Source organism: Haliotis cracherodii, unplaced genomic scaffold (genome assembly GCF_022045235.1).
Source record: "Haliotis cracherodii isolate W230 unplaced genomic scaffold, xgHalCrac1.p SCAF_8, whole genome shotgun sequence".
NCBI classification, from domain to species: domain Eukaryota; kingdom Metazoa; phylum Mollusca; class Gastropoda; order Lepetellida; family Haliotidae; genus Haliotis; species Haliotis cracherodii.
The window spans coordinates 37,246,351-37,274,086 of record NW_027266341.1 but is presented as its reverse complement, the minus strand read 5'-3'; the positions used below and the strand labels follow the sequence as shown (position 1 = coordinate 37,274,086).

General features: G+C 44.3%; 2 protein-coding genes across 3 annotated transcripts; both read left to right on the top strand.

Moving 5' to 3' along the window:
• The first annotated feature begins 128 nt into the window (after positions 1 to 128).
• LOC139449402 (post-GPI attachment to proteins factor 2-like) lies at positions 129 to 23,939 on the top strand. 2 transcript variants are annotated; one of them, XM_071230767.1, is made up of 5 exons: positions 129 to 343; positions 1,202 to 1,460; positions 3,325 to 3,440; positions 6,084 to 6,192; positions 23,791 to 23,939. In XM_071230767.1, exons 1-5 carry the CDS (start codon positions 182 to 184, stop codon positions 23,937 to 23,939), a joined length of 795 nt encoding a protein of 264 aa, XP_071086868.1. In that variant the 5' UTR covers positions 129 to 181. The 2 variants fall into 2 exon arrangements, with proteins under 2 accessions (XP_071086868.1, XP_071086870.1); XM_071230769.1 differs by lacking the exon at positions 23,791 to 23,939 and adding an exon at positions 16,943 to 17,103.
• LOC139449400 (uncharacterized) lies at positions 17,880 to 19,588 on the top strand. Its single transcript, XM_071230765.1, has one exon. It carries the CDS (start codon positions 17,893 to 17,895, stop codon positions 18,769 to 18,771), a length of 879 nt encoding a protein of 292 aa, XP_071086866.1. The 5' UTR covers positions 17,880 to 17,892; the 3' UTR covers positions 18,772 to 19,588.
• Positions 23,940 to 27,736: the final 3,797 nt, after the last annotated feature.

Genomic DNA, 27,736 nt, shown 5'->3' with positions numbered 1-27,736 from the left:
ACAACCTCATATCCTTCAGTGACCAAAAGACACAGACAATTCAAACCGAGACGTTTCGTGATGAGTTCGAATATAACTAGTCGTAGGGATATTAATATGTTATCATTTTAACTTCCGGGTTCCTCACATGTCATTTATTTACCTCTTGTTTATTTTTGTATATTCCTCATAATACTAGGTCATGCCTGCGAGTTATTCAGATCTCAACAAACCAGTGCATTTCAAACTCACGCTTGCGACACTTGGCAAGATTGTTTGCAGTTTACCAATTTTTGCAACTTTTTTCTGCGTGATTTGGTCTGTGATATTCGACTTCAAATCTTCCACAAAAACACATTGTGGGGTACGTAAAATCCCCAAGCTCAGTCAGTCAGACGTAAAGTCAGGCAGTGGCTTTGAATTGTTAAAGATCATGACTCTCAGATCGTGTGACTTTACACCAACAATGACGTGGATTGTAATTGTATCACAACATTTTCGACCAGTTTCTCTTTACATAAAAAAACGTTCGTCCAATTTCAAGTTGAAATTCAACCATGACAAAAAAACTACAGGATGTTAAAAAATACACCCCAAAAAACAAAGAAAGTCCATGATTCTGAATGATGCATTCATTAACAGATAGCGAGAAAGCACTCTTGATTATAATAGCTATCTGTAAGTTTTAGTAAAGTAGTTTCGCATTTACTTTTTTCACAGTTTGTAGTTCTAACCCTGACCAAGATGGTGGCTTAAGTAAAAGTATTACCCAGTCTACATTTGATACAGCTGAGTAAATAGCTATATATTTAAATAAACTAAAGAGCCATGCCACAAAGTTCTCAAATGCATGGGTTCATATAGTGTTCGGAACATACTTTGACATTCCACTATTGCCAAGAGAAATGCTGTTTTTTTGTCAGCACCTCTGAATTACATTCAAATTGGTCGTCTGTACAATGGGATGATGGATAAGAAATAACACATTTATAGAATATGGACTGCTTTAAACTGTTCTATATAATGTGGTCGGCCACTTGCCTGATATCCGATTCTTGTAAAATCCTTTGGTCATGTGAGCTCAGCAAATAAAAGTCTGTATCATAACTAAATCTACAGAAAATGTTGCTGAGATCCAAGTTTGGGCTGGTAGACTTGGAACATTTGGGCAGACTGGTAATGGACTTGAGAAAGAAAATATATTTGAACTTTTATGTTCCAGGTACCCAACTTTTTACCATCAATAAGTGCTGCTATAGGTGGCTTCACCCCGCAGCGCTATGTGTGGCGAGTGTGTATTGCTCTCCACTGTGCCCCACGGTTCATGGTGGCCATCGCGTACTACAGCTACCACACATCAATTCATGTCGGACTCCGAAATCAGCTGTATAAAACACTGGCAGCCTTGTGCACATTTCTACACATCTGTGAAAACATGGCCTTGATAGGACTGACCTATGTCTCGTCCACAGAGAACCATGGTGAGGAAACACTTCTTATTTCATTTCCCTTGGTATGGTTACTTTTAAAAGCAAATTCTGATTTTTGTTAGTTCCATTTGAAAAAGTGTCAAAAGGGTTGTGACTCATCATTTTCTGTTGGAGCATAAACATAACATGTTTTCAATATTGACTGAAAATAACTCTTTGTTACTCCTCCATGAATATTGACATAACTAAACCTTCTATGTAGGATGCAGTTTGTTTGATTGCACTCTGCAATATTCCAGCAATATTCCAGCTATAAGACGACAGGAAGCATTTTGAGGACTGTTTTGCATAAGTCAGCCTGTTTCATGGTTCAAGTGAACCAAATACTTTCTGTTCAGATGTCACAACTGGTTTAAACCTTATCTACCTAATGTCTTGATAATGGCTTGTCTTTGTTCATGGCTTATGTTAGCTTTTCTTTATTACTTGGATCAAAGATGTAAAAAGGCAAGCCCCTGCAGTTGGATGAAACATATAAATAAAATAGTCAGATCAATGGTCCAAATAGTATTATGTATAGATCCCTGCTGAATATTGAAAATCATTTGGATCAAATTCAGTTTCTTTAGAATAATGGGAGCATAGATGGCTCTGCTGTCTAAGGTGTCACTATGCTGTGCAGAGTCGTCTCCCCTTGTGGTCATTCTGTGTTAGTCAATTCCCCGAGTATCTTGCTTGTCATAAGAGATGACTGAAAATGCAATAGGGATGAGGGGTTCATGGTCTGTGACTTGGCCAACTGCATGACATTGTACCGTTGTGTGAATAGTTGCTCATGCTTACAGTCACTGGTTTGTCTGGCCCAGACTCTCTTCCTTACAGGATTCTATGATATGCTTGGTATATCCTGTGTAGTCCTCTTAGCCATGTGAGGATGGACGGCCTCGGTGTCTTGGTTGATTGCATGCCATTGTATCCCCACAGCATACGTCTTCCCGAGGCAAGGGAGTTAACTGACTATAGAAGTCCAGTTTCCAGCCTTGCTGAACTAGAACTGGAACTGGAATTATAGTGTTATGTTTTGGCTGGACTAACAATTCTTTGCATAGTCCAATCAAAAGTGCATAACGAAATCAACATATTTTTAAACAAGGTGTACGCATGATTTGATGCATTTCGTGATGTAAGACCTGTTTATTACAATTTGGGGTAGAATAGGTCTTCAGCAACCCATGCTTGCAGTAAAAGGTGACTATGCTTGTCGTAAAAGGTGACTAACGGGATCAGGTGGTCAGGCTCGCTGACTTGGTTGATGCATGTCATCGATCCCAATTGGGTGGATTGATGCTAATGATATCAATCACTGGATTGTCTGGTCCAGACTTGATCATTTACAGACCGCCGTCATAAAGCTGGAATATTGCTGAGTGCGGCGTTAAACAACAAATCAATCAATCAAAATTATTACAATTTAGATATTGATTATTGATGAGATCGTCTTGACTGGGCGCCGCCATATTGTTTGAACCAAATGCAAGTGATATGAGAGGTAGAAGGGACAACTCATTATAGACACTGGTGGCACTACGATGGAAGCGAGAAATTCCAGCCTAGTTCGGCAAAGGTGGAAACTGGGCTTTTACAGTCAGTTAACTCCCTTTTCTTGAGAAGATGCACAGCATGGAACGCTGCTGATAATATCAATCACTGGATTGTCTCATTTATTATATTTACAGTCCTCTGTCATGAAGCTGGAGTATGGCTGAGTGCGGCATAAAACAATCCGTGATGACCTTTACACTCAATACCCAGGATCTTCATTGGATAAGTAACTAAAGACACTAAAGTCTGGCAGCGTTAAGCAACAAAGAAATGGTATTTGTGATGTTTCTAGCCTTGAGTTTGGTTTTTGCAGATCTGCATGAGAGGTTCTTCATCCTGTTCATGTTGTGCTCCCTGACCTACATGCTGCTGACCACCTACGTCTTCTCCTGGGGCCGGTCAGCCAATGGGAGGTCAATCTCACATACGGTATGTAACACACAGGGTGGTCAGCCAATCGGAGGTCAGTCTCACACATTGTACGTATCACTCGGGGCGGTCAGCCAATGGGAGGTCAATCTCACACACGGTATGTAACACATGGGGTGGTCAGCCAGTCTGAGGTCAATCTCACACATTGTACATATCACTCGGGGCGGTCAGCCAATGGGAGGTCAATCTCACACACGGTATGTAACACATGGGGTGGTCAGCCAGTCTGAGGTCAATCTCACACATGGTACGTAGCACTCGGGGTGGTCAGCCAATGGGAGGTCAATCTCACACACGGTATGTAAAACACGGGGTGGTCAGCCAATCGGAGGTCAATCTCACACACGGTATGTAACACACAGGGTGGTCAGCCAATCGGAGGTCAGTCTCACACATTGTACATATCACTCGGGGCGGTCAGCCAATGGGAGGTCAATCTCACACACGGTATGTAACACATGGGGTGGTCAGCCAGTCTGAGGTCAATCTCACACATGGTACGTAGCACTCGGGGTGGTCAGCCAATGGGAGGTCAATCTCACACACGGTATGTAAAACACGGGGTGGTCAGCCAATCGGAGGTCAATCTCACACACGGTATGTAACACACGGGGTGGTCAGCCAATGGGAGGTCAGTCTCACACATGGTACGTAGCACTCGGGGCGGTCAGCCCTTGGGAGGTCAATCTCACACACGGTATGTAAAACACGGGGTGGTCAGCCAATCGGAGGTCAATCTCACACACGGTATGTAACACACGGGGTGGTCAGCCAATGGGAGGTCAATCTCACACACGGTATGTAACACACAGGGTGGTCAGCCAATGGGAGGTCAATCTCACACATGGTATGTAACACACGGGGCGGTCAGCCAATCGGAGGTCAATCTCACACACGGTATGTAACACAGGGGGTGGTCAGCCAATGGGAGGTCAATCTCACACACGGTATGTAACACACAGGGTGGTCAGCCAATCGGAGGTCAATCTCACACATGGTATGTAGCACTCGGTGTGGTCAGCCAATCGGAGGTCAATCTCACACACGGTATGTAACACACAGGGTGGTCAGCCAATGGGAGGTCAATCTCACACACAGTACGTAGTACTGGGGGCGGTCAACCAATGGGAGGTCGATCTCACACATGGTATGTAACACACGGGGCGGTCAGCCAATCGGAGGTCAATCTCACACACGGTATGTAACACAGGGGGTGGTCAGCCAATGGGAGGTCAATCTCACACACGGTATGTAACACACAGGGTGGTCAGCCAATCGGAGGTCAATCTCACACACAGTACGTAGTACTGGGGGCGGTCAACCAATGGGAGGTCGATCTCACACATGGTACGTAGCACTTGGGAGTGGTCAGCCAATGGGAGGTCAATCTCACACACCATCCAGAGCACTCGGCGTGGTCAGCCAATGGGAGGTCAATCTCACACATGGTATGTAGCACCCGGTACAGACTTCCTATGGGAGGTCAATCTCACACATGGTACGTAACACACGGGACAGTCAGCCAATGGGAGGTCAATCTCACACACCATCCAGAGCACTCGGGGGGTGGTCAGCCAATGGGAGGTCAATCTCCCACACGGCAGGTAGCACTCAGTACAGACTTCCTATGGGAGGTTAATGTCCTGTATGAAAGGTAGCTCCTAGGTTTCGCATCAAGGATCAACACTACTCAGTGTACTTTCTTAAGTTAATCGTTCCATACTTATATAGAGGCTATTCTCAAAAAAAGGGAGATATTTGAAAAATAACAGGTGATTACCAAGTGATGGTACTGAATCGGCAACTGTTACATGGCCCTGTGGATACTAATCATGCTAAAGTCCTGTCAATGGCAGTCATCTTTCTTCTGACAACCGATCAGAAAATTCATATTTCACAATCCAATACTTTTTGGGAAGAGTATGTAAGAGATGGAGTGTGAGTTTGGTTTTACGCTGCTTTTAGCAATATTCCAGCAATATCACGGCGGGGGACACCAGAAGTGGGCTTCATACATTGTACCCATGTCGGGATTCAAACCCGGGTCTCCCGCGTGACGAGCGAATGCTTTAACCACTAGGCTACCCGACCGCCCCTGTAAGAAATGGAAAGCTTGAAAAGCTCAACAATTGCCCTCATAGTCATACTCATTTTGAAAATTGAAAAGCTTGAAAGTCCAAACTTGCACTTGTAAATCATCTTTTCAGCACTGAACTCAGAAAATGAAATCCTCAAAACCTTGTTATTTTGAGTCCTGACTTTCAAAGTTACGAATATCACTCACTGCATAAAACAGAAAGATGTTGCTAATGATGACAGTTTTACATTTTGACCTATCAAATATGGAAATTACAAAAGGTTGAGTTCATGGTTTTAATATCTTTTAAAGCAAAAGTAAAAAAGTTTGAACATAACAAGAATTTTGAGCTTTTGAGTTATTCATATGATAGTGAGTAACAATGAAAGCTTTTTTGTTAAAAGCACACTGATCAAAACTGTTTAGGCTAAAACAATTTAACTAGCAAACACATTTTCAGTGGTAGTGTGATGTAGAGGGCATCTAGCTCTAGCTGTCTTCTGCACTGTAGAATGGGTCCTACCTTCAGGTATTCCTTCATTTTTACTTTATTTATTTTCCAGGAAATGAAATCCTTGCGGCACAAGGCAACCCTGTTCCTCTTCAATATTTCTGTCTTCATGTTTGCCGTGTATCTTTTCTTCCGCCACAACGCCTACTGTGAACCCGGAGGTAAGGGCAGATAACTCTGTATGAATGTGTGGATATCAATGTACAAATCTGTCAAAAATTTACATTAACCTTCAATCCTCTGTATTTCTTAGACTGCTTCCGTGGTCTAAAGGTAGAGCGTCCACCTGGAGAGTGGAAGGTCCGGGGTTCGATTCCCGGCCACGTCATACTAAAAGACATTAAAAGATGGTACTTGTTGTTACCCTGTCTGGCGCTCGGCATTAAGGGGCTAAAACAAGGACTGGTCGGCTCAGAGTCAGTATACTGTGTCTGATGAGGTATTCATGTTAAACTGTGGCATGGTATCTCAGTGAGCTGGCACTATAAATCGGTATTAGTCCGGACTAGTACAAGCAGCCACACACACACCACACACACACACGTGCATGTATGTCACTCTATGAGTGCAATAATCTTATATCTAATCTTAATCTTTACCCCATTTCACCTCGCCACCTTTATTTCTCATACTCCACAAATGTTGAAGCTGTTGATAAGATATTCTTGTAGATGACTCACCAATCTATCAAATTGTTTGTTTGTTGTTTAACGCCGCATTCAGCAATATTCCAGCTATTTGATAGCAGCCTGTAAATAATCAAGTCTGGACCAGACTTTCCAGTGATCAATATTGTGAGCAATGATCCATGCAGTCAGGTACGATGACACATCATCAATAGAGTCGCCGCTTCTGACAACCCGATTAATTTGGTCGCCCATCACAACAAGCATAGGATGATGGGGACCAATTCAAACCCAGACTGCCCACATGGCAACACTTGTCAAGACACAATAGTCTCTATCCAGACAGCCTGGTTTGTGAAGATTACAAAGAGATCCTCTCTTAGCCTTTAGGGGCGGTCAGGTAGCCTAGTGGTTAAAGCGTTTGCTCGTCACGCCGAGGACCCGGGTTCGAATCCCCACATGGGTACAATGTGTGAAGCCCATTTCTGGTGTTCCCCGCCATAATATTGCTGGAATATTGCTAAAAGCGGCGTAAAACCAAACTCACCCACTCACTCATTAGCCTTTAATGTCTGTCTTTGAAAGGGGTTGGGAGTTTATGCTTTTTCACACCATACAAGTTAAAAAAAAAAAGTTAAATTTGTTGTCTGTTAGTTCAAATTTCAGTAAAACTAACCCTTTTTCGATAATAGTTACTTTTACCACTTGCATGCCTATGTACACCGATAAGAAACCATAAGTGCCCAGGCTGCTGGTAGTGAAGGGGCAGCACCCAGGTGTAGCATCAGTCTCGTTGTCCGGGCATCTAGTTCATTATGGGGCTTTGATTGGACTATGCATAGACTCGTTAGTCCAGCCAAAATGTAACTGCAGAATTCCAGTTAAATTCAGCAAGGGTGAAAACTGGACTTTTACAGTCAGTTAACTCCCTTGCCTTGGGAAGATGCTTGCACCTTTGATGTAAGGCGTGCTGGTTATTTAGGCTAAATGGATATTGGCATGTTGGTAGAAAGCACCCTTCTTTGATGTCATTACAGCAATCACAGTAAGGTCGTGTGTGTGAAGTATATTGAAAGTTGAAAGTTTTGCGAGTATTGGTGTGTGGATGTTATTCTTTATTTTGAGCTGTTTGAGGCATAAGGCGAATTTTATGCTTAATTTGGATACTTGGGACTCCCAAACCAGGACTCGACACATCCAAGTGGACAGATCCAAGTACAGTGGAATCTGTCCAATTTGGACTTGGTTGGGACCAGTAAAAAAGTATTGTTTATCACAAGTACAAAACATTAGACTGAAGACAAAACAAAAAGCAAAGATCATTCATCTTTAGTCACATACACTGAACAAAATAATGACATGGATTGGCATTAAATACAATTTGTTTCTGACGGTTAACCACCCCTTGTATTTGCGACTTCAAAAGTAGTTTCGTGTTTGCAAAATCTGAAAAAATATAAACAGAAGTATCCAAAAATATTAAAGGTCATGATAATTCTTTATCATACATCTCGAAATGATTATATTCAAAATCAACTTTAACAAAAAATATTCTTGAATACTCAGAGTCCGCTGAGAGAAGCGAAATTCTACACTCAAGTCAAGTAACAAAAATGGTGCTTTGCGAAACGAACAGTCTTGATTGATGAGTTAAATGAGAGATTTACAGTTTGTAATGAAAGATTTTTGAGAGAAGAATAAACGTTTAGAAGTAATATTAACTCCATAAATGATACTTGGGTCAGGCCAGGTCTCGTTAACATCGACCTTCACACACCATGTAAATAATTTAAACACGAAATCAACTCAGTATTCCAGTGACGTCCCTACACATACGCAATGCACGCCTAGTTAATATCTGGGCAATATCCGTATGTATTGGATGACAATAGTTCCGTCAAAGTGTTATGTTCACTGCAATGAAAATATCACTTTTCTCAACTTCAGAAAACTGGACGGATGGGGTTTAGGGATTTGATAGATGGAGGTTTTGGTGATATGTTTGCTTCTAGCCTGAGGATGAAATAGCGACCTGCTTACATATTGACCAATATTGGGAACTGTCTTTGTGTCGTGTGTATCTCAGCCTGAGCAATGTATTGTCATTCCTGTTATGAATTCCTGTGAGGAATGTTCTAAGAGATACCCTATAGTTCATTGACCTTACTGTTTGTGACCCCCCTCCACCCTTGTTTGATTCTGGCCTGATGGTAACAATGGCATGGAAGATCCATAAAACAAGAAATATATTTTGCCCTACCACAGAAAGTTTGATAGTGATAACTATCAGAGGATTCTTGGTCACCAAGTGAACATCCCAAGTGAACACCCCAAGTGAACACCAAGTACCCAGTTTGTCTTCAGAAACCCCAAGGACCTCTGTTATCCCACCTATAGAAATTGGCACTAGTCCTACAGTTCTTTCCAAACTGCCCAATAGTTAAGTTATCATAAGGATAGTAGAGATTTTTGCTGGAGGGTTTTGGTATATGTTACTATACATCTTCCCGAGGCAAGAGAGTTAACTGACTTTAAAAGTCCAGTTTCCACCCTTGCCGAACTAGGCTGGAATTCCAGGGCTCGATTGTAGCGCCACCAGTGGCTATTATGAGTAATGTTCTTTCTATGCTTCTCCTATTGACCAATCAGATTCAACCTCTAGTATCACTAGCATTTGCTCCAAACAAAATGGTGGCGCCCAGTCAAGACGATCTGATCGATAATAAAGATCTATATTGTGATCAAACGAGTCTTACATCGCGAAGTGCATCATATCACGTGAGCACCTTGATAAAAAACATGAAAAGATATAGAAAATATTTGTTGACAACGAGCTAGTTTTGCACATGCTTTGCAAATCCTGCAGTCGACGGAACTATGCATGACACTTTACGAAACCGGATCTCGATTTCGGTGCGCGATTTTGATTGGACTATGCATAGACTCGTTAGTCCAGCCAAAATGTAACTCCATAATACCAGCCTAGTTCGGCAAGGTTGGAAACTGGACTTTTACAGTCAGTTAACTCACTTGCCTCGGGAAGATGGTTACTATAAGGTCAAATAAACTAAAACTGTTATTCTCTTTCAGATTAAATCCTCCTTGGGTCACTTATTGCATTTTCCTGGCTCAAGAAAATCTACATGACATAGTTGTAACCATTTTCCTTAATAAAAATTGTTACCACACAAAAAACTTTGTTTTTGTATGATATACGTCCACCCTTATGGTGCCTCACCCTCCACGGCGCGTCACGCCAAGGGAAGCAACTCTCACCCAAATCACTTTCCTTATGTCATCTGACAAAGACAGACGTGCTGTTTTTTTCAAGACTAAAAAAAGTACAAGATAATCGTTCGTACAAGAACCATGGCAGACCAAACTGTATGTATGGTACATTTCTTTCACGCAAAGGCGTAATATCTCGCATTGTAAAGTTATAAAGTTGTAATTATGTGACATGTGTATGATACCTTTGAAACAAAGGCCGTCGTAGCGTCCATTTTGTAGTGCCACGTATGATACATGTAACACCAGGGCCATTAAAAACGGCTTGGGTTTTTTAATGTTATATCATCGGGCTTTAGCCTACAATCTTTTCCTTTAATAAACCCAAGGTGGTGTGTTAATTATTTTTAAATTACACTTACCTTTTTTTTTACGGGTTTTTTACACCTTCGCGCGTAACACGCCCACTTTGGTGTTATAATTATACTACGACATTGGCTATTAGTATCGTGTTACCAATCGCATTCTAAATTACGCCTTTGCTTCTAGTTTCACAATTTATGCACATATCTTTCGGATCTTTCAATCGCACTGATACACTTTATTACCCTTCCCGCCCAACTTAGAAATTACGGTCTTTTTTACAGACCTTCAAACTGTGTACGGGGTGTTCGGCATCTATCCCCCCCCCCAAGACAGGCATGATACTTGCATCAAGTGTTTGGCGGAAGACGGGCATGACGATGGGTCATGCCCGATCTGTATTGCTTTCACCCCCCGGGCGCAGGAAAAGAGAAATGTGGACCTCTTACACTTTAAAGGTCTATTGAAGGCGGGGGTGGATATTAGATCGGCAAAGACTGTCTCCCCCCCCCCCCATCTAAAAAAGTAAGAAAGGGAAAAAAAGCAGCTGAGACTGTCTCCTCCGCTCCCTCCCCGGGGGCCGGGGGAGAAGGCTCTAGGGTCCCCGTCACAATCACTGCACCCTTTCCTGCACCGTCTTTGGCAGACATCTCTGCCTTGTTGAGGTCGCAAATGGCGTCGATGATGGAGAAGGTAAAGTCTCAGCTCCGAGAGGAGATGCGGACCGAGCCTTCCCCATTGTCGGCGCCGGACTCGGCTTCGAGACCTCGTGATATGCCCGGTGTCGGCCGAGGCAGGCCACTTGGTCTCGGGGATGATCTCAGACCGGGCTTCGGCGCCGGCTCGAGGTCGCTCCCCAGCGGAGGAGTGGCGGGCACTGGCCCGTTCACTACCGACGCACAGTTCTCCCTAGCGGAGCCAGATGCCTCTTCCGAGGCCGAGGCTTCCTCTAGCGGATTTCTAGCCCAGAGCCAGGTGGGTTCCCTTTAACCCCCGGCACTTCGGGACCGGGACTCGGCTTCGGGCCGGGTGCAGCCCAGGGATGCGAGGGCCCAGGCCTTCGGGCGTCCCCTTCCGACTTCGTCTGCCTCTTCTCTCAGGGAAGAGTTGATTAATTTCGGCTCGGAATCGAGAGAGGAGGAGTGGATGGAGGAGGGGGGAGACGACTCGGAGACCTCGGGAACATTTTCCTTTCGCTTCCTCGTTGAGGCATGTATGGGACAAGATTGTCCAGGTACTGCCTCAGGTGGCTGCGCCCATGCCCCAGTCGGATCCGACTGAGTTCCGCCTTCCGGGGGACGCTTTTGCTCGAGGTGCTGAGCTCCGTATTCTGTCCTCATTGGTGCATGAAGTCATCAACCCTCTGTTGTCGGGTGCCCGCAGGAAGTTCGACCTGCCCGAAATTATTAAGCGGTACCCGTTAGCAGAGGATGGTGATTTTGAGGTACCGGTGGTGGACGAATGCGTCTGGACCTCCGTTACCCTGGGGGGGTCTTCAACCACCAACTTGGCTAAGGTCAAGCAGGGCCGGCGGTTGCCACCCTTTCCCGCGTGTGGTACGGAGCTGAAGGCTGCTTACGTTTGCTTCGAGGAGCAATATCGTATTGCATGTCAGCAGCTCCGGGTGTCCGTACACTCCGCATATCTGTCGGCCATACAGAGGGAGTTAGCGGGAGAGGGGCCGGCCGACTCTTCGGAGTTGGCTGCACAACTTACGGAGGTACATAGTCATCTTGCGAGGGATGCTATTCATAGCTGTGCCTCGCAGATGATGTGCACAGTCATGGGCATGAGCAGGCTGTGGATGTCAGTATCCAAATACTCGGCTCCCATTGCTAGGATTTACTTGCTTTGCCATATAAGATGGGTGCCACCCTCTTCCCTGGGGCTCAGCAGGTGGTCCGAGAGGCCGCACAGTTGTATGCCTCCATCAAGGATTCTAAGGCCTTGTTGGAGGTACCATGCGTTAAACCATGTAAGCGGACCTCTCCACTTGACTCCTACGCTGACGCGCCGTGTCAGAAGTCTGCACCTGCTTGGAAACAGCCGCTTCCTTCAGGTAAGGGCGCCGGGAGGAGCAAGAGAGGCAGGGGCCGGGGAGGGGCAGCTGGTCGGGTTCCCATTAGCGCCCGAAGTGCCATGGGCGGACCCACGGTCGCATGTTATCGAACTGCCGACAGCCGGGGTCCACTGCCTCAAGCCGGATGTCCCCGGCGGCCAACTGGCTCTATTCCTGCAGGAATGGGAGACAGTCACATCCAATCCCTGGACCCTGTCCACTCTAAGGGATGGCCATTTGCCTCGGTGGAAACATCATCCGCCCCCCTTCTCCGGGATAAAGCACACTCCGGTGCCTGCTACCCGAGAGAGGGCGGAATTCTTATGAAGGCTGCGATCGAACCGGTTCCCGTGGGACAGGAAAGCGAGGGCTTCTACTCTACATATTTCCTAGTCAGCAAAAAAGACGGAGGGTTCAGGCCTATTCTCAATCTGAGAAGGCTGAACAAACTTATAGAGGTACGGTCCTTCAGGATGGAGACACTGCGCTCGGTGATCTCAGCTGTCGAGACAGGAGAATGGCTAACGTCAATAGACCTAAAAGACGCCTATCTCCACGTACCCATACACACCAAGTTCAAGAAATACCTGAGGTTTTCTTTCGATGGGAGGTGTTATCAGTTCAGGGTTCTACCATTCGGGATCGCTACGGCCCCGAGGGTGTTCACCAAGCTGATGTTGATTCCCGCCCAAGTGGCCAGGTCAAAAGGTCGGTTCTGCCATCCGTACCTCGACGACTGGTTACTAAGAGCTCTATCCCAATCCCTGAGTCAGATAGCTACACAACAAGTGATAGATATTCTGATCACTCTAGGGTGGATAGTCAATCTCAAGAAGTCAGATCGCAGCCCTACTCAGAATCTAGTCTTCCTAGGGGCGAATTTCAACACGGTGAGCGGACTTGTATCTCTGTCACAAGATCGCATCACCAAGGTCAGAAGTGTTACTTCCCAGTTCCTTCTGTCAGCAAGTCACACTGCTCGTACATGGCTCCAGTTACTGGGCAACATGGCGGCGACGGTGGATGTGATTTGGCGGGCGCGCTTGAGAATGAGACCCATTCAACAAGCGCTCCATCGACTTTAGGTGGACTCTTCTCGAGACTCCGCACTCAATGCACACATTCAGTGGTGGACCGAGGTCGGGAATCTGTCTCGGGGGCCCCCCCTCGACACTCCCGTGCCGTCTCTCACAGTTTAAACAGACGCGTCACTCTCCGGCTGGAGAGGCGTTCTGAACGATCACACTGCCTCGTGACTATGGTCCCAGCAGGAGATCAAACTGCATATCAATATGCTAGAACTGAGAGCGGTCAGATTGGTGTTCCAACGCTTCCTGGATCTACTTCGTGGCCAAGTGGTGCGTCTAGAGATGGACAACCAAACGGCGATGACTTACATCCGGAAGCAGGGGGGAACGGTGTCTCCGTCGCTTCTCCCAAGAGACGTGGCAGTTCCTCCTATGGTGCGACTCACACGTTATCAGGGTGCTACCTGTTTATCTCCCTGGGGTAGACAACGTCCGTGCGGACGCTCTGTCTCGCCGGATCCTCGCTCCTCACGAGTGGAGGCTCGACCCGGAGATATTCGGGATTATCTCCCAGTTATACGGGTCGTTCCAGGTGGATCTGTTTGCGTCTGGGGTGAATCACCAGACACCAACGTTCTGCTCCTGAGTCCCCGACCCGAGGTCGGTGGCACCGGACGCCTTCCAGCTAGATTGCACGGACAGAATTCTGTGGGCATTCCCCCCAGTACCTCTGATTTCCAAGGTCCTGTCTCAGCTAGTCGCGCAGGCTGAGTGGATAGATGGGCCTGCTATGCGCGCTGGTGTGTCGATAGAAGGATTGCAGATCCCTTTTCTGCAGATCTTGTAGCTGTGCTTGAGTTGCTCCAGTCGCGACTAGATGTCGGCCTGGCCGCATCGACAGTACTCTACAGCTATCGCTGCCTTTCACGTCCCCGTCGACGGGGCACTTCTGGGTGCGCACCCATTAGTGCAGCGTTTTTTAGCAGGTGTGGACAGGATCCGACCGCCTGTTCGGCGGATCAGTCCCCCTTGGGACTTGTCAATCGTTCTTGATTGGCTGTCCGGTCCTTCCTTTCGGGATCTGTCGTCTCTCTCTCTTCAGCTGTTGAGCTGGAAGACGGCGTTCCTTGTGGCGGTAACGTCCGGCAGACGGGTAGGCGACATTCACGCAATGTCAGCCGATCCCGAACTAAATGTCTTTCACCGGGACAGGGTCAGTATTCGCCTGCCGGACTCTTACCGTCCTAAGGTCGCACATGCCTTCCGCTTGACGGCTCCTATTGAGCTACCCGCTCTTTCATAGCCTTCCTCGTCGGGGACCACTACAAGACATGCTCATTTCTTGGATGTCCGCAGGACCCTCAAGTCCTATATCAGCAGAACTAAGGGTATCCGTAAGGATAATCAACTATTTTGCTGTTATGGCGGTAGGAAGGCTGGCTCACCTGTGAGCAAACAAACTATCTCCAGGTGGATAGTCTCTACTATATGTAGGAATACACCCTTCAAGGCAGGGACCCCCCTACCAAGTTAGACCCCTCATTCGGTTAGACCAGTGGCTACGACACAAGCGTACACCGCGGCTCTGCCCATTGAGGAGATCTGCTCCCCGGCTATTTGGAGCCAGCCGAGCATGTTCATCAAACATTACCAACTCGACAAACACTCAAGCGAGCGTGCTCGGTTTGGTCAGTCAGTTCTCCAAACTGGGCAAAGTTCTACATGCCACTTCCTAGATTATCTTTAGGAGTCTATCTTGATGCAATAAGTGCCCCAAGGAGGATTTAATCTGAAAGAGAATTTTACAAACCTGTAGAGGTTATGAATTCTCTGATGAAATCCTCCTTGGGGCACGGCCACCCGCCTCCCCACATTCCGTCAGCATTAGACATATGGAAAGTGATTTGGGTGAGAGTTGCTTCCCTTCGCGTAACGCGCCGTGGAGGGTGAGGCACCATAAGGGTGGACGTATATCATACAAAAACAAAGTTTTTTGTGTGGTAACAATTTTTATTAAGGAAAATGGTTACAACTATGTCATGAAGATTTTCTTGAGCCAGGAAAATGCAATAAGTGACCCAAGGAGGATTTCATCAGAGAATTCATAACCTCTACAGGTTTGTAAAAGTTTCCATCGCTGTTATCCCCAAGTACCCCAGTACCCCCAAGTACCACCTAGTACCATCAAGTAGGGCTGGGACAATACACCAACTGTGCGATCCGATACGTATCACGATACCTTGCTCACGATTCGATACGTATATCGATACTTTCATGTGGACTTATCTGTGGTGCGTAAGCCATCTTTTTCATAGACAGGATTGCCAAATACCTGGCACGCTAATAATTAACAGTTGGCAGTGTCAGGTATGGCACAATGGGTGAAAATATTTACGTTTTCACTACTCATTGTCGTTGAATAAGCCAAGGGATGTTGAGAGCTTTCAATATTTGTTCGTGAAACGTGTTCTGAGAGTACATAAGCAAGCGTTTTGGTATTAAACAATGTGTAATACAGCTGTATGTTTATTAAACGGGTGATCTCTTCACGGGCAAGTACTAATGACTTATTATGGTATTAATTATGGTGAATTTATATTCGTATTCATTACCCTATATTCGTGATATGAATCGTATTCGCTCATAGGTTATTTGTTGCAGCCCTACTGATTACTGCCTTTTCTTAAAAAAGGGAAACCAAATATTATATGCTCTGATAATTTATTGATTACTGGTAGTATTCATGAAGAGTGAGTGAGTGACTTGGGTTTAACACCGCTTTGAACGGTATTCCAGTTATATCCCAGCATGTCAGCTTGATGTGGGAGGAAAGCCCTTAAGTGTGTCACCATGAGGTGTGTCATGTTTTTAATCTTGAATAACTGCCAAAACCTAAATTGGGGTTGTCTTGACCAACCAATGTATACCGTATATGACTGTAGATAAGCCATATTTTTTGGACCAGAAAAAAGATACTTTAGAAAAGGGTTGGCTTATGTATGGGTTACACTTTCACCAAACTCTCTTTCTGTTGGTAAAAAAACTACATTGTATAGCTTCAGGTGCTCGTAAACTAAGCCGTACATGAACTGCGATTTTCACTTGGTGAGACGATACGCCTTGTAAGAGGCGTCTAAAGGAATCGGGTGGTTAGGTGATGCATGTTAATATTTCCCAATTGCGTGGATCGATACTCACTTTGTCCATCACAGGGCGATCATTGCGCCAAGATGATCGTAACTCCCACACTTACAAGGCTTACAACAGTCGTAGCACTAAGATCGCTTTGTGCAAGTGGGCCCTGGTACAGACTAGGATATTTACAGATAGCTGGAATATTGCTGAGTGCTGCGTTAAACAAACAAACAAACAAATGTATCGTATTGTGATTCAAGCATCGCAGAATGTAACCCCTAATGTTTATTTTATTTACCTTGTGTGAATTAAAAAAGGCATTTTTTTAGCATGAATAATCACAAAGAACAACTTATAGATGCTGAAAGAAACAAATGTTTGCTGTGTTTGTTGTTCTTGTGGCACTATATCATCACGCACATCAGTGCTTTATGTTGTTGAGATCTTTTAGGAGTCTTCTTTTTTCTTTCAGTGTACACGGGTTTCGCTGCGTGTGAATATCTCACAGTCTTATCTAACATTGCCTTCCATTCAACGGCAGTATTTGATTTTGAAGACTTTAATCTAGTGTTGGCACAAAAGGATATTGTCGCCAAATTAGAAGGAAAACATATTTAAAGAATATAATGTACTAGTGCAGTCTATTTATCAGAGATTGGATTATATTTTAATCATATTTTGGGCTTCAGGTATGTTTGTTGTTTAACGCTGCTCTCAGCAATATTCCAGCTATATGACGATGGTTTGTCAATAATTGAGTCTGGACCAGACCATCCAGTGATTAATATCATGAGCATCGATCTACGCAACTGGGATCGATGACATGTATCAACCAAGTCGGCGAGCCTGACCACCCGATCCTGTTGGTCGCCGCTTACAACAAGCATAGATGAAACAAAGGGATTGAAACTTGGGATGTTATTGTTTTTGATGATTTTTTTGCAATGGAGTCAAATGAACTTTCAATTATATCTACATTTATCCTTGTGCATGAAGTCATTGTGTCATATGTTAATTAGAACCTAGCATCCCTGTAGTGGCCGAGGTATTTTGTTTTTATTGAAACCCAGCAGAGTGTATGAATTTCCTGTCAGTGCCTGTGCCAGTCTAGGTCTTGTGATTATATTATGTGCCTTGTATCAAACTGTGAAATTGTCTTTTTGTCATTGGGGCTAAAATCATCTTCCTGAATCAAGGGATTTAACTGAAATATTATAAGTTGGTCAATCAAGGATGGGATGAAGCAGGATAAGGCAACTCATTTGGATTATGCGGTTTACAAATTGGTGTGACCAAAGCCAACACTACAAAAATAAATTTTACATTTAATTGTCCAGCTCAATCACTGGATAATATAGAGCATGGCTTCACCGAAAATAGTCTTTTGTTTAGCCAAGCATTTTATCAACCCTTCCAGTCAGAATGGGAGATCTTATTGGTCCACATGATCTTGGTAAAATATTGTGTAACCCGCCTTGGAGGGTAATAAATTTCTCAGAGGGGAATAAGTCCCTTATACACGGCCTCATGCAATACAGGCTGCACATGGATTCTGAGAGACAGAATAAGTTCCTTATACCCGGCCTTGTGCAATACAGGCTGCACATGGATTCTGAGAGACAGAATAAATCCCTTATACCTGGCCTCGTGCAATACAGGCTGCACACGGATTCTGAGAGACAGAATAAATCCCTTATACCCCGCCTCGTGCAATACAGGCTGCACACGGATTCTGAGAGACAGAATAAGTCCCTTATACCTGGCCTTGTGCAATACAGGCTGCACACGCATTCTGAGAGACAGAATAAGTCCCTTATACCTGGCCTTGTGCAATACAGGCTGCACACGCATTCTGAGAGACAGAATAAGTCCCTTATACCCCGCCTCGTGCAATACAGGCTGCACACGGATTCTGAGAGACAGAATAAGTCCCTTATACCTGGCCTCGTGCAATACAGGCTGCACACGGATTCTGAGAGACAGAATAAGTCACTTATACCTGGCCTTGTGCAATACAGGCTGCACACGGATTCTGAGAGACAGAATAAGTCCCTTATACCCCGCCTCGTGCAATACAGGCTGCACACGGATTCTGAGAGACAGAATAAGTCCCTTATACCTGGCCTTGTGCAATACAGGCTGCACACGGATTCTGAGAGACAGAATAAGTCCCTTATACCTGGCCTTGTGCAATACAGGCTGCACACGGATTCTGAGAGACAGAATAAATCCCTTATACCCCGCTTTAAAGCAAAAAACTACATGCTTTTTCCGAGTAAATGGAAGATAAATTTCTTGTAGCAGGATCATTTGGCGTACATGGGGTTTTATGAGTCCTTGTTAGGTTTTATAACCTCACTTCCGCCTGGTGGTATAAAACCCCATGTACCCCTCGTGATCCTGGTACAACTTCTATTGTGCTTCATGTGTGGCAGTTCTCCTGCACTCAGGGTCAGAGGTGGACTGATAATGGTTTACAGTGCAAGACTGACCCACCCTGAGCACAATCTACACATTTGTGTTTTGAAGATGATATAATTTATACACAATCTTTTTAATTGCATGACACTAATAGAAGCATAATCTATTTATCATTGTTTGTTGTTGCTGATACTTGTTGCTTCCAAAGTTTCCTCAAATGTTGCTTCCATGGTGCTTGCAAGAGCAGCTGAAAATAATAAGAGACGTCATGACATATTTTTACAATTTTTGAAATAAGTTTTACAGTATGTAGGAATACAAGTGATACCCTGTTTTGTACATTATGTTGGATGTATTTGAACTGTTCATATTTTAATACACAGCCTCAAGGTATCACCTGGCCAAACTGGTCATGTGGCCAATGTTTCCATGTTTCCTGGGAAACAGAAAACTTAAGTGCTGTAGTACTGTTTTGACAATATTTTCATTCTTATTGAAAAAATAAAATTTAGAACAATCGTACTGATGGAAAGACGTAAGGGAAAAAATAACTCTGGGTCATCTGCTAGGTCACCTAAAACATTGGACCCCAGGTTATCTCCTGGGACACCAAAAACCTCAGGTCATCTCCTGGGACACCAAAAACCTCAGGTCATCTCCTGGGACACCAAAAACCTCAGGTCATCTCCTGGGACACCAAAAAACCCAGGTCATCTCCTGGGACACCAAAAACCTCAGGTCATCTCCTGGGACACCAAAAACCTCAGGTCATCTCCTGGGACACCAAAAACCTCAGGTCATCTCCTTGGACATCAAAAACCTCAGGTCATCTCCTGGGTCACCAAAAACCTCAGGTCATCTCCATGGACACCAAAAACCTCAGGTCATCTCCACTGACACCAAAAACCTCAGGTCATCTCCTGGGACACCAAAAACCTCAGGTCATCTCCTGGGACACCAAAAACCTCAGGTCATCTCCTGGGACACCAAAAAACCCAGGTCATCTCCTGGGACACCAAAAACCTCAGGTCATCTCCTGGGACACCAAAAACCTCAGGTCATCTCCTGGGACACCAAAAACCTCAGGTCATCTCCTTGGACATCAAAAACCTCAGGTCATCTCCTGGGTCACCAAAAACCTCAGGTCATCTCCATGGACACCAAAAACCTCAGGTCATCTCCACTGACACCAAAAACCTCAGGTCATCTCCTGGGACACCAAAAACCTCAGGTCATCTCCTGGGTCACCAAAACCTCAGGTCATCTCCTGGGTCACCAAAAACCTCAGGTCATCTCCTGGGTCACCAAAAACCTCAGGTCATCTCCTGGGACACCCAAAACCTCAGGTCATCTCCTGGGACACCAAAAACCTCAGGTCATCTCCTTGGACAAAAAGACCTTAGGTCATCTCCTGGGAAACAATCAGATTCTAGTGATGTCCCCATGGGTCAAAAACATTTTGTTCCTACCAGTTCCCTTAAATCTTTCCATCAGTATACCTTCTGCTGACAATAAATGTTATCATCGAGCCTGACAGGCAAGCATATTGCCGGCAGCATTAACTGACTCACCTTTTATATGCAATTGCCTTGTGAATCATCTCAAGCTATGTTAGCTTATAATACCCAACAGTTGCCTTGTTCATATATGTTTGTAAGATCCAGTCATGAAGTATAACCAGTGCTATATGTTGTTGTATTTTCCGAATTATATTGTAGCCATAATTAATCACAGGGTCACTGCCATAATCACTTACTGGTACTGTCAAATATTAACATTGAAGGATGTTAGCAATATTCATAACAATATCCTTGTCTTGGGATAGGATCATGTGAGAGATTATGGCAATAAGGGTGCATGAGGAATGGACGGGGTAGGATATTATTTTTGTTATTATTCCTGTGAGAATAAACATATTGGCAATAGTCTTGGTGTCCACTGTATTTATCCACACATCCTAACAGAACACTGGACACATGTCCTAAGGTACCGACCATTTGACAGTGTTTGATATTTGGTGGGGGGGTGTCCTGGAATATTATCTCCCCCCCCCCCCCCCCCCCCAAAATGTCCCTGACAATTCTCAAAAAAAAAATTTATGCTTCAGACTTTTGAAAAAGAAAGAAATTGCCTGCCACACAAATTACATTTCAGAAACATTCAGGCTCACATTTTTATATGAAAATAATATCTGATTATGTAACTGTAGCTGATAAAATATCTAATCTCGATACAAAATCCCGACACAAAATCCCAGGCCCCCCCCACCCCTCATATCAAATGGTCGGTCCATAAGGGCAACTCAACATACAGGAGTTTGTCAATGCATGGACCCACGTCCTAAGGGCAACTCTACATACAGGAGTTTGTCAATGCATGGACCCACGTCCTAAGGCCAACTTTCTTATAGGAGTTTGTCAATGCATGGACCCACGTCCTAGGGGCAACTCTACATACAGGAGTTTGTCAATGCATGGACCCACGTCCTAAGGGCAACTCTACATACAGGAGTTTGTCAATGCATGGACCCACGTCCTAAGGGCAACTCTACATACAGGAGTTTGTCAATGCATGGACCCACGTCCTAAGGGCAACTCTACATACAGGAGTTTGTCAATGCATGGACCCACGTCCTAAGGGCAACTCTACATACAGGAGTTTGTCAATGCATGGACCCACGTCCTAAGGGCAACTCTACATACAGGAGTTTGTCAATGCATGGACCCACGTCCTAAGGGCAACTCTACATACAGGAGTTTGTCAATGCATGGACCCACGTCCTAAGGGCAACTCTACTTATAGGAGTTTGTCAATGCATGGACCCACGTCCTAAGGGCAACTCTACATACAGGAGTTTGTCAATGCATGGACCCACGTCCTAAGGGCAACTCTACATACAGGAATTTGTCAATGCATGGACCCACGTCCTAAGGGCAACTCTACATACAGGAGTTTGTCAATGCATGGACCCACGTCCTAAGGGCAACTCTACATACAGGAGTTTGTCAATGCATGGACCCACGTCCTAAGGGCAACTCTACTTATAGGAGTTTGTCAATGCATGGACCCACGTCCTAAGGGCAACTCTACATACAGGAGTTTGTCAATGCATGGAACCACATCCTAAGGGCAACTCTACTTATAGGAGTGTCATATCATTTCATGTTATGATATATAATGCTTATAAGGGGCTTGTCACTACCACGTCACATGTCCCAAATACAGTTCTGTGTGAAGAAGCTTGTCATTAAACTTTTTAAAACATTTTTAATGAATTTCCGATCTACACAATTTTGTTAAAATACACACCTGCACATTTTGTTATAAACAAATAAACAATATCAATCAAATACATAACCTCATGAGACATGATACACAATTCTTTCATTACGTACTCAAATACACAATATTTGTGCAGGCACTGTAGATTTCCAGATTAGAACAGGGGGTATTCATTATTTATTTTAGAATTTTCTCTGACTTAAGACCTCTTTAGCACTCTCAGAATTGAATACCACCCCAGGTTCCCAGCACTTTGTTGCTTGGCATACAGAGGGCCTCCGGTTAGAAACAGATCTCCCAAACACTGTTGCTTGTCATACAGAGGGACCCACAGTTAGAACAGATCCCCCAGAACACTGTTGCTTGTCGTACAGAGGGACCCACAGTTAGAACAGTTCCCCCAGAACACTGTTGCTTGTCGTACAGAGGGACCCACAGTTAGAACAGATCTCCAAAGCACTGTTGCTTGTCGTACAGAGGGACCCACAGGTAGAACAGATCTCCAGAACACTGTTGCTTGTCGTACAGAGGGACCCACAGTTAGAACAGTTCCCCCAGAACACTGTTGCTTGTCGTACAGAGGGACCCACAGTTAGAACAGATCTCCAAAGCACTGTTGCTTGTCGTACAGAGGGACCCACAGTTAGAACAGATCTCCAGAACACTGTTGCTTCTCGTACAGAGGGACCCACAGTTAGAACAGGTCCCAAGAACACTGTTGCTTGGCATACAGAGGATCCACAGTTAGAACAGATCCCCCAGAACACTGTTGCTTGTCGTACAGAGGGACCCACAGTTAGAACAGATGCCCCAGAACACTGTTGCTTGGCATACAGAGGGACCCACAGTTAGAACAGATCCCCCAGAACACTGTTGCTTGTCATACAGAGGGACCCACAGTTAGAACAGATGCCCCAGAACACTGTTGCTTGGCATACAGAAGGACCCACAGTTAGAACAGATCCCCCAGAACACTGTTGCTTGTCGTACAGAGGGACCCACAGTTAGAACAGATGCCCCAGAACACTGTTGCTTGGCATACAGAGGATCCACAGTTAGAACCGATCCCCCAGAACACTGTTGCTTGTCGTACAGAGGGACCCACGGTTAGAACAGATCCCCCAGAACACTGTTGCTTGTCGTACAGAGGGACCCACAGTTAGAACAGATCCCCCAGAACACTGTTGCTTGTCATACAGAGGGACCTACAGTTAGAACAGATGCCCCAGAACACTGTTGCTTGGCATACAGAGGATCCACAGTTAGAACAGATCCCCCAGAACACTGTTGCTTGTCGTACAGAGGGACCCACAGTTAGAACAGATCTCCAGAACACTGTTGCTTGTTGTGAGGGGTGGCTACCGGTATATGTGGTGGTCAGACTGGGCGACTTATCTTATTGTAGTTGTTCGCTGGCACCATGGGACATAGATATCAATATCAAATGTCTATCATGGCCTATGAAATATTTTTTTTAAAATAACAAAATATTTACCATTCACATATTTCATCTATTACATTCCGAACTATCATATTTTTTAAAACATGCTAATTGGTGACAGTAATAATATGTGACATCACCTGTAGACATTGCTAAGACCTACTTTTTTGTTGCAGCCTACTCCTGGTTTGCTCTGTGTGAATACCTCATCGTCCTGTCCAACGTTTGCTTCCACGGCACCATGATCCTTGACTTCAACACCTACAGTGTGGCCATGGTAGACATGGAACCATCAGCTGCCCACACCACCTACCTGACTGTGTGACCTCGAGGTCCCCATTCCATCCTTGTCATACTGTGTTGTAATTCAAGACCTTGCTTTCATTCAAAGTTGTTGATATGTGGTGTGGGGGTTCATGGCTGTCCAAGCTATCTAAGACACTGCAATATGCTGTACAGAGTTGCATCCCTTTTGCAGGGCCAGGATCTGCTGATTTGACAGTAATGGCAAGTGATGTTAGGACTTGTAGGTTCTCTCTGTAGATGTATGTATGTATGATCCATGTCTTATTTGTTTGTATGAGATTAAGTTTGACATAACATGCAAGTTTTCCGCATCCACAAGGGCCACTGTGTTGGCGAGTCAGCCCACCTCTGTGATATTGTGCATCCCACCGAGTCTCACATAACAGGTCAGGGTTTGTCTATTTCTGTTTTAGAGGCATGTTTCAGTTTCAGTTTATTTTACAAAATATTATACATATATATGCAGCATTTGTAACAGAATCGTTAAAAAGTTGAATAGTTTTTCACAAACCCTGACCTTATATTCAGGGAATTGTGATTTTTGATAATTTTTATCATATCAAGCTTACTTTTAATTATTTAGAGATGGAATCTCAAGACTGCTATTTTCACAATACATTGCATGCCACCATCTCCAGACTCTAATTTAACATTCTTAAATCGTGTACATGACATACAGTATATGTGAGTTTCCTATATATTAATCATAATCGGTGACCAGAAGGTCTTGTTGCCCGTTCCAGGTCAACGTTTGGACTGCCATAATCACTTTTCGAATTTCATGTGTTTGTGCTATATATTTATCAACATATATTTAATTAGTTTTACAAACTTTCCAATATTGATATTGCAAAACTTGTTTGATATATGAATGATGCTGTGCCATCACATGATTGTATGTTGTAGAATGTCTTTAGTCACCACAGTGCCTAGACAACATTGATCATAATGCCTCTGTGATCAAAGTCTTATTTAAAATGATAGTATTGATATCATACCTGGTTATCATACGAGCATGTGTGTCATACTGATTTTATGCAACGAGTGTCAGAGTTTTTGTATTTCCAGAGCCTGAGCCAGAGGGAGTGCGAGGGTAGTGCATGAATATTGTCTCTCGTTTCGTAAAATCAGTATGAAAGACATGTGAGTGTAATAATTTCTTTATTAACCATCATTTTGTAAACCTTTTGAGTTCCCCTTTAGTCACAATAAGATTGGAATGATGTCGACAGTGACTCCGGATGATATATAGAGAATCTCACCCAAGTGTCTTTTGATATCAAATATATCAACACGAGTTGATAAAAATGGAAAAATTCTGAGGCTTGCAGAGGACTTTTGCCACTTTTATCAACAAGATTTTATTTATCATCCAACATCATTCTTTCAACTTTTTCAATTTGTAGACAGTAAGTAGCAGTGTCTTCAGTGTAAAAAGTACTGCAAACAGCTTCAGTAGCAGAGCCATTAGTGATGTCATTTGATTGTGATGTCATGGTAACCAGTGACGTCACAATGGTCTGCAAAGCATCGTGATGTAATTTCATTGCAGCGATATCTACAGTGTAGATATCGCTTGATCTCATCCAAGCGATATCTCCTGTGGGAGCCAGTTTTGGATGATAAAAACAACACACTGATGCACGAGAAGTGGTATCTGCACTTGGGCACATACTGCGAGAAGTGGTATCTGCACTTGGGCACATACTGCGAGAAGTGGTATCTGCACTTGGGCACATACTGCGAGAAGTGGTATCTGCACTTGGGCACATACTGCGATAAGTGGTATCTGCACTTGGGCACATACTGCGAGAAGTGGTATCTGCACTTGGGCACATACTGCGAGAAGTGGTATCTGCACTTGGGCACATACTGCGAGAAGTGGTATCTGCACTTGGGCACATACTGGGAGAAGTGGTATCTGCACTTGGGCACATACTTGGAGAAGTGGTATCTGCACTTGGGTACATACAATTTTTATGGACTTTCTTATTTCTAACCCTATGGGAAATGAGAGACATGTATTAATGTATGATGATATTGTTTACTTCCGTTACTTCATTGTAATTGGGGCTGCAACCATTCAGTTAAGTTTTGTTGCATCATAATACTGTGTGCTGTTATATTTGTATGCAATGCTTGTCTTCAGCAACGCATGCTTGCCATAAAAGGCGACAATGCTTGTTGCAAGAGGCGACTAACGTGATTAGGTGGTCAGGCTCGCTGACTTGGTTGATGCATGTTATCGCATCCCAATTATGTAGATGGATGCTCATGATATCAATCACTGGATTGTCTGGTCCAGGCTCGATTATTTACAGACTACCGTCATATAGCTGGAATATTGCTGAGTGCAGTGTTAAACAACAATCTTCCTTGTATGCAATGCTTGATACCTGATACTTGTATCAACAGTGTGCAACATTAGGTGTAGACCAATACAGCCTTCTAGGGTACTTTCAGTAAGTCTATGACATTTTAGTATTTGCCAGGTATTTTTTTGTGACAGTAAAACTAAGATTTTAAGAAAACCTCACAAACATACAGGATATTCTTTCATTGATAAGTAAACACTGTCAGTTAATCTCAGGGGATCACCAAGTGAGTCACTTCCCTGTGGCAAGCATGTTAGCTGACTATTAAAGTCCAGTTTCTACCCTTGCCCATCTTCCCGCATCTTCCCGCATCTTCCCAAGGCAAGAGAGTTAACTGACTTTAAAAGTCCAGTTTCCACCCTTGCCGAAATTTGGATGGAACTCCTTGGCTCGATCGTAGCGCCACCAGTGGTTAATACGAGTTATGTCCCTTCTAAGCCTCTCCTATGGACCAATCAAATTCCATCACTTTTGTTTCAAACAAAACGGTGGCGCCCAGTCAAGAAGATATGGTCGATCATCAAGGTCTATATTGTCATAAAACGGGTCTTACATCACGAGGTACATCAAATCTCGAGAGCACCTTGATTATAAACATGAAAAGGTTTGGAAAATATCTGCTGACAACGAGTTGGCAGTGCACATGCTTTGCAAATCCTGCAATCGACCGAAATCTGCACGACAGTTCATGAACCAGATTTCTATTTCATTGCGCGATTTTGATTGGACTATGCATAGACTTGTTAGTCCAGCCAAAACGTAACTCCATAATACCAGCCTAGTTCGGCAAGGGTGGAAACTAGACTTTTTATAGTCAGTTAACTCACTTATCATCTTCCCGAGGCAAGAGCTTAAATGACTTTTCGATTCCCGACAAGGGTACAATGTGTGAAGCCCATTTCTGGTGTCCCCCGCCGTGATATTGCTGGAATATTGCTAAAAGCGGCATAAAACCGTACTCACTCACTTACTACAAATCCTGCAGTCAACAGAAATCTAAGTATTCAGCTGTATTCAGTCTGTAAATAAAAATCCTGCAGTCAACAGAAATCTAAGTATTCAGCTGTATTCAGTCTGTAAATAATCGAGTTTGGACCAGACAATCCAGCGATTGACATCATGAGCATTGATATAAGAAATTGGGATCAGATGACATGCATCAACCAAGTCACCGAGCCGACAACCTGATCCTGTTCATCGCCTCCTGGGGCGGTCGGGTAGCCTAGTGGTTAAAGAGTTCGCTTGTCACACAGAAGACCCAGGTTCGATTCCCGACATGGGTACAGTGTGTGAAACCCATTTCTGGTGCCCCCCTCCGTGATATTGCTAAAAGCGGCGTAAAACCATCCTCACTCACTCATAGCCTCCTACAACCAAAATGGGTTGCTGAAGACCATGTCTAACCCTGATCTAAACAGGTGAGCCCGCTATGTGCACAGGG

Bases quoted from the DNA above. Each gene is read 5' to 3' on its own strand.
- LOC139449400 (XM_071230765.1), top strand. From the start codon at position 17,893: ATGGGAGATCTTATTGGTCCACATGATCTTGGTAAAATATTGTGTAAC.
- LOC139449402 (XM_071230767.1), top strand. From the start codon at position 182: ATGCCTGCGAGTTATTCAGATCTCAACAAACCAGTGCATTTCAAACTC. The intron at 344-1,201 runs GTACGTAAAATC...TTTATGTTCCAG, and splicing joins CCACAAAAACACATTGTGGG to GTACCCAACTTTTTACCATC. The intron at 6,193-23,790 runs GTAAGGGCAGAT...TTTTTGTTGCAG, and splicing joins CGCCTACTGTGAACCCGGAG to CCTACTCCTGGTTTGCTCTG.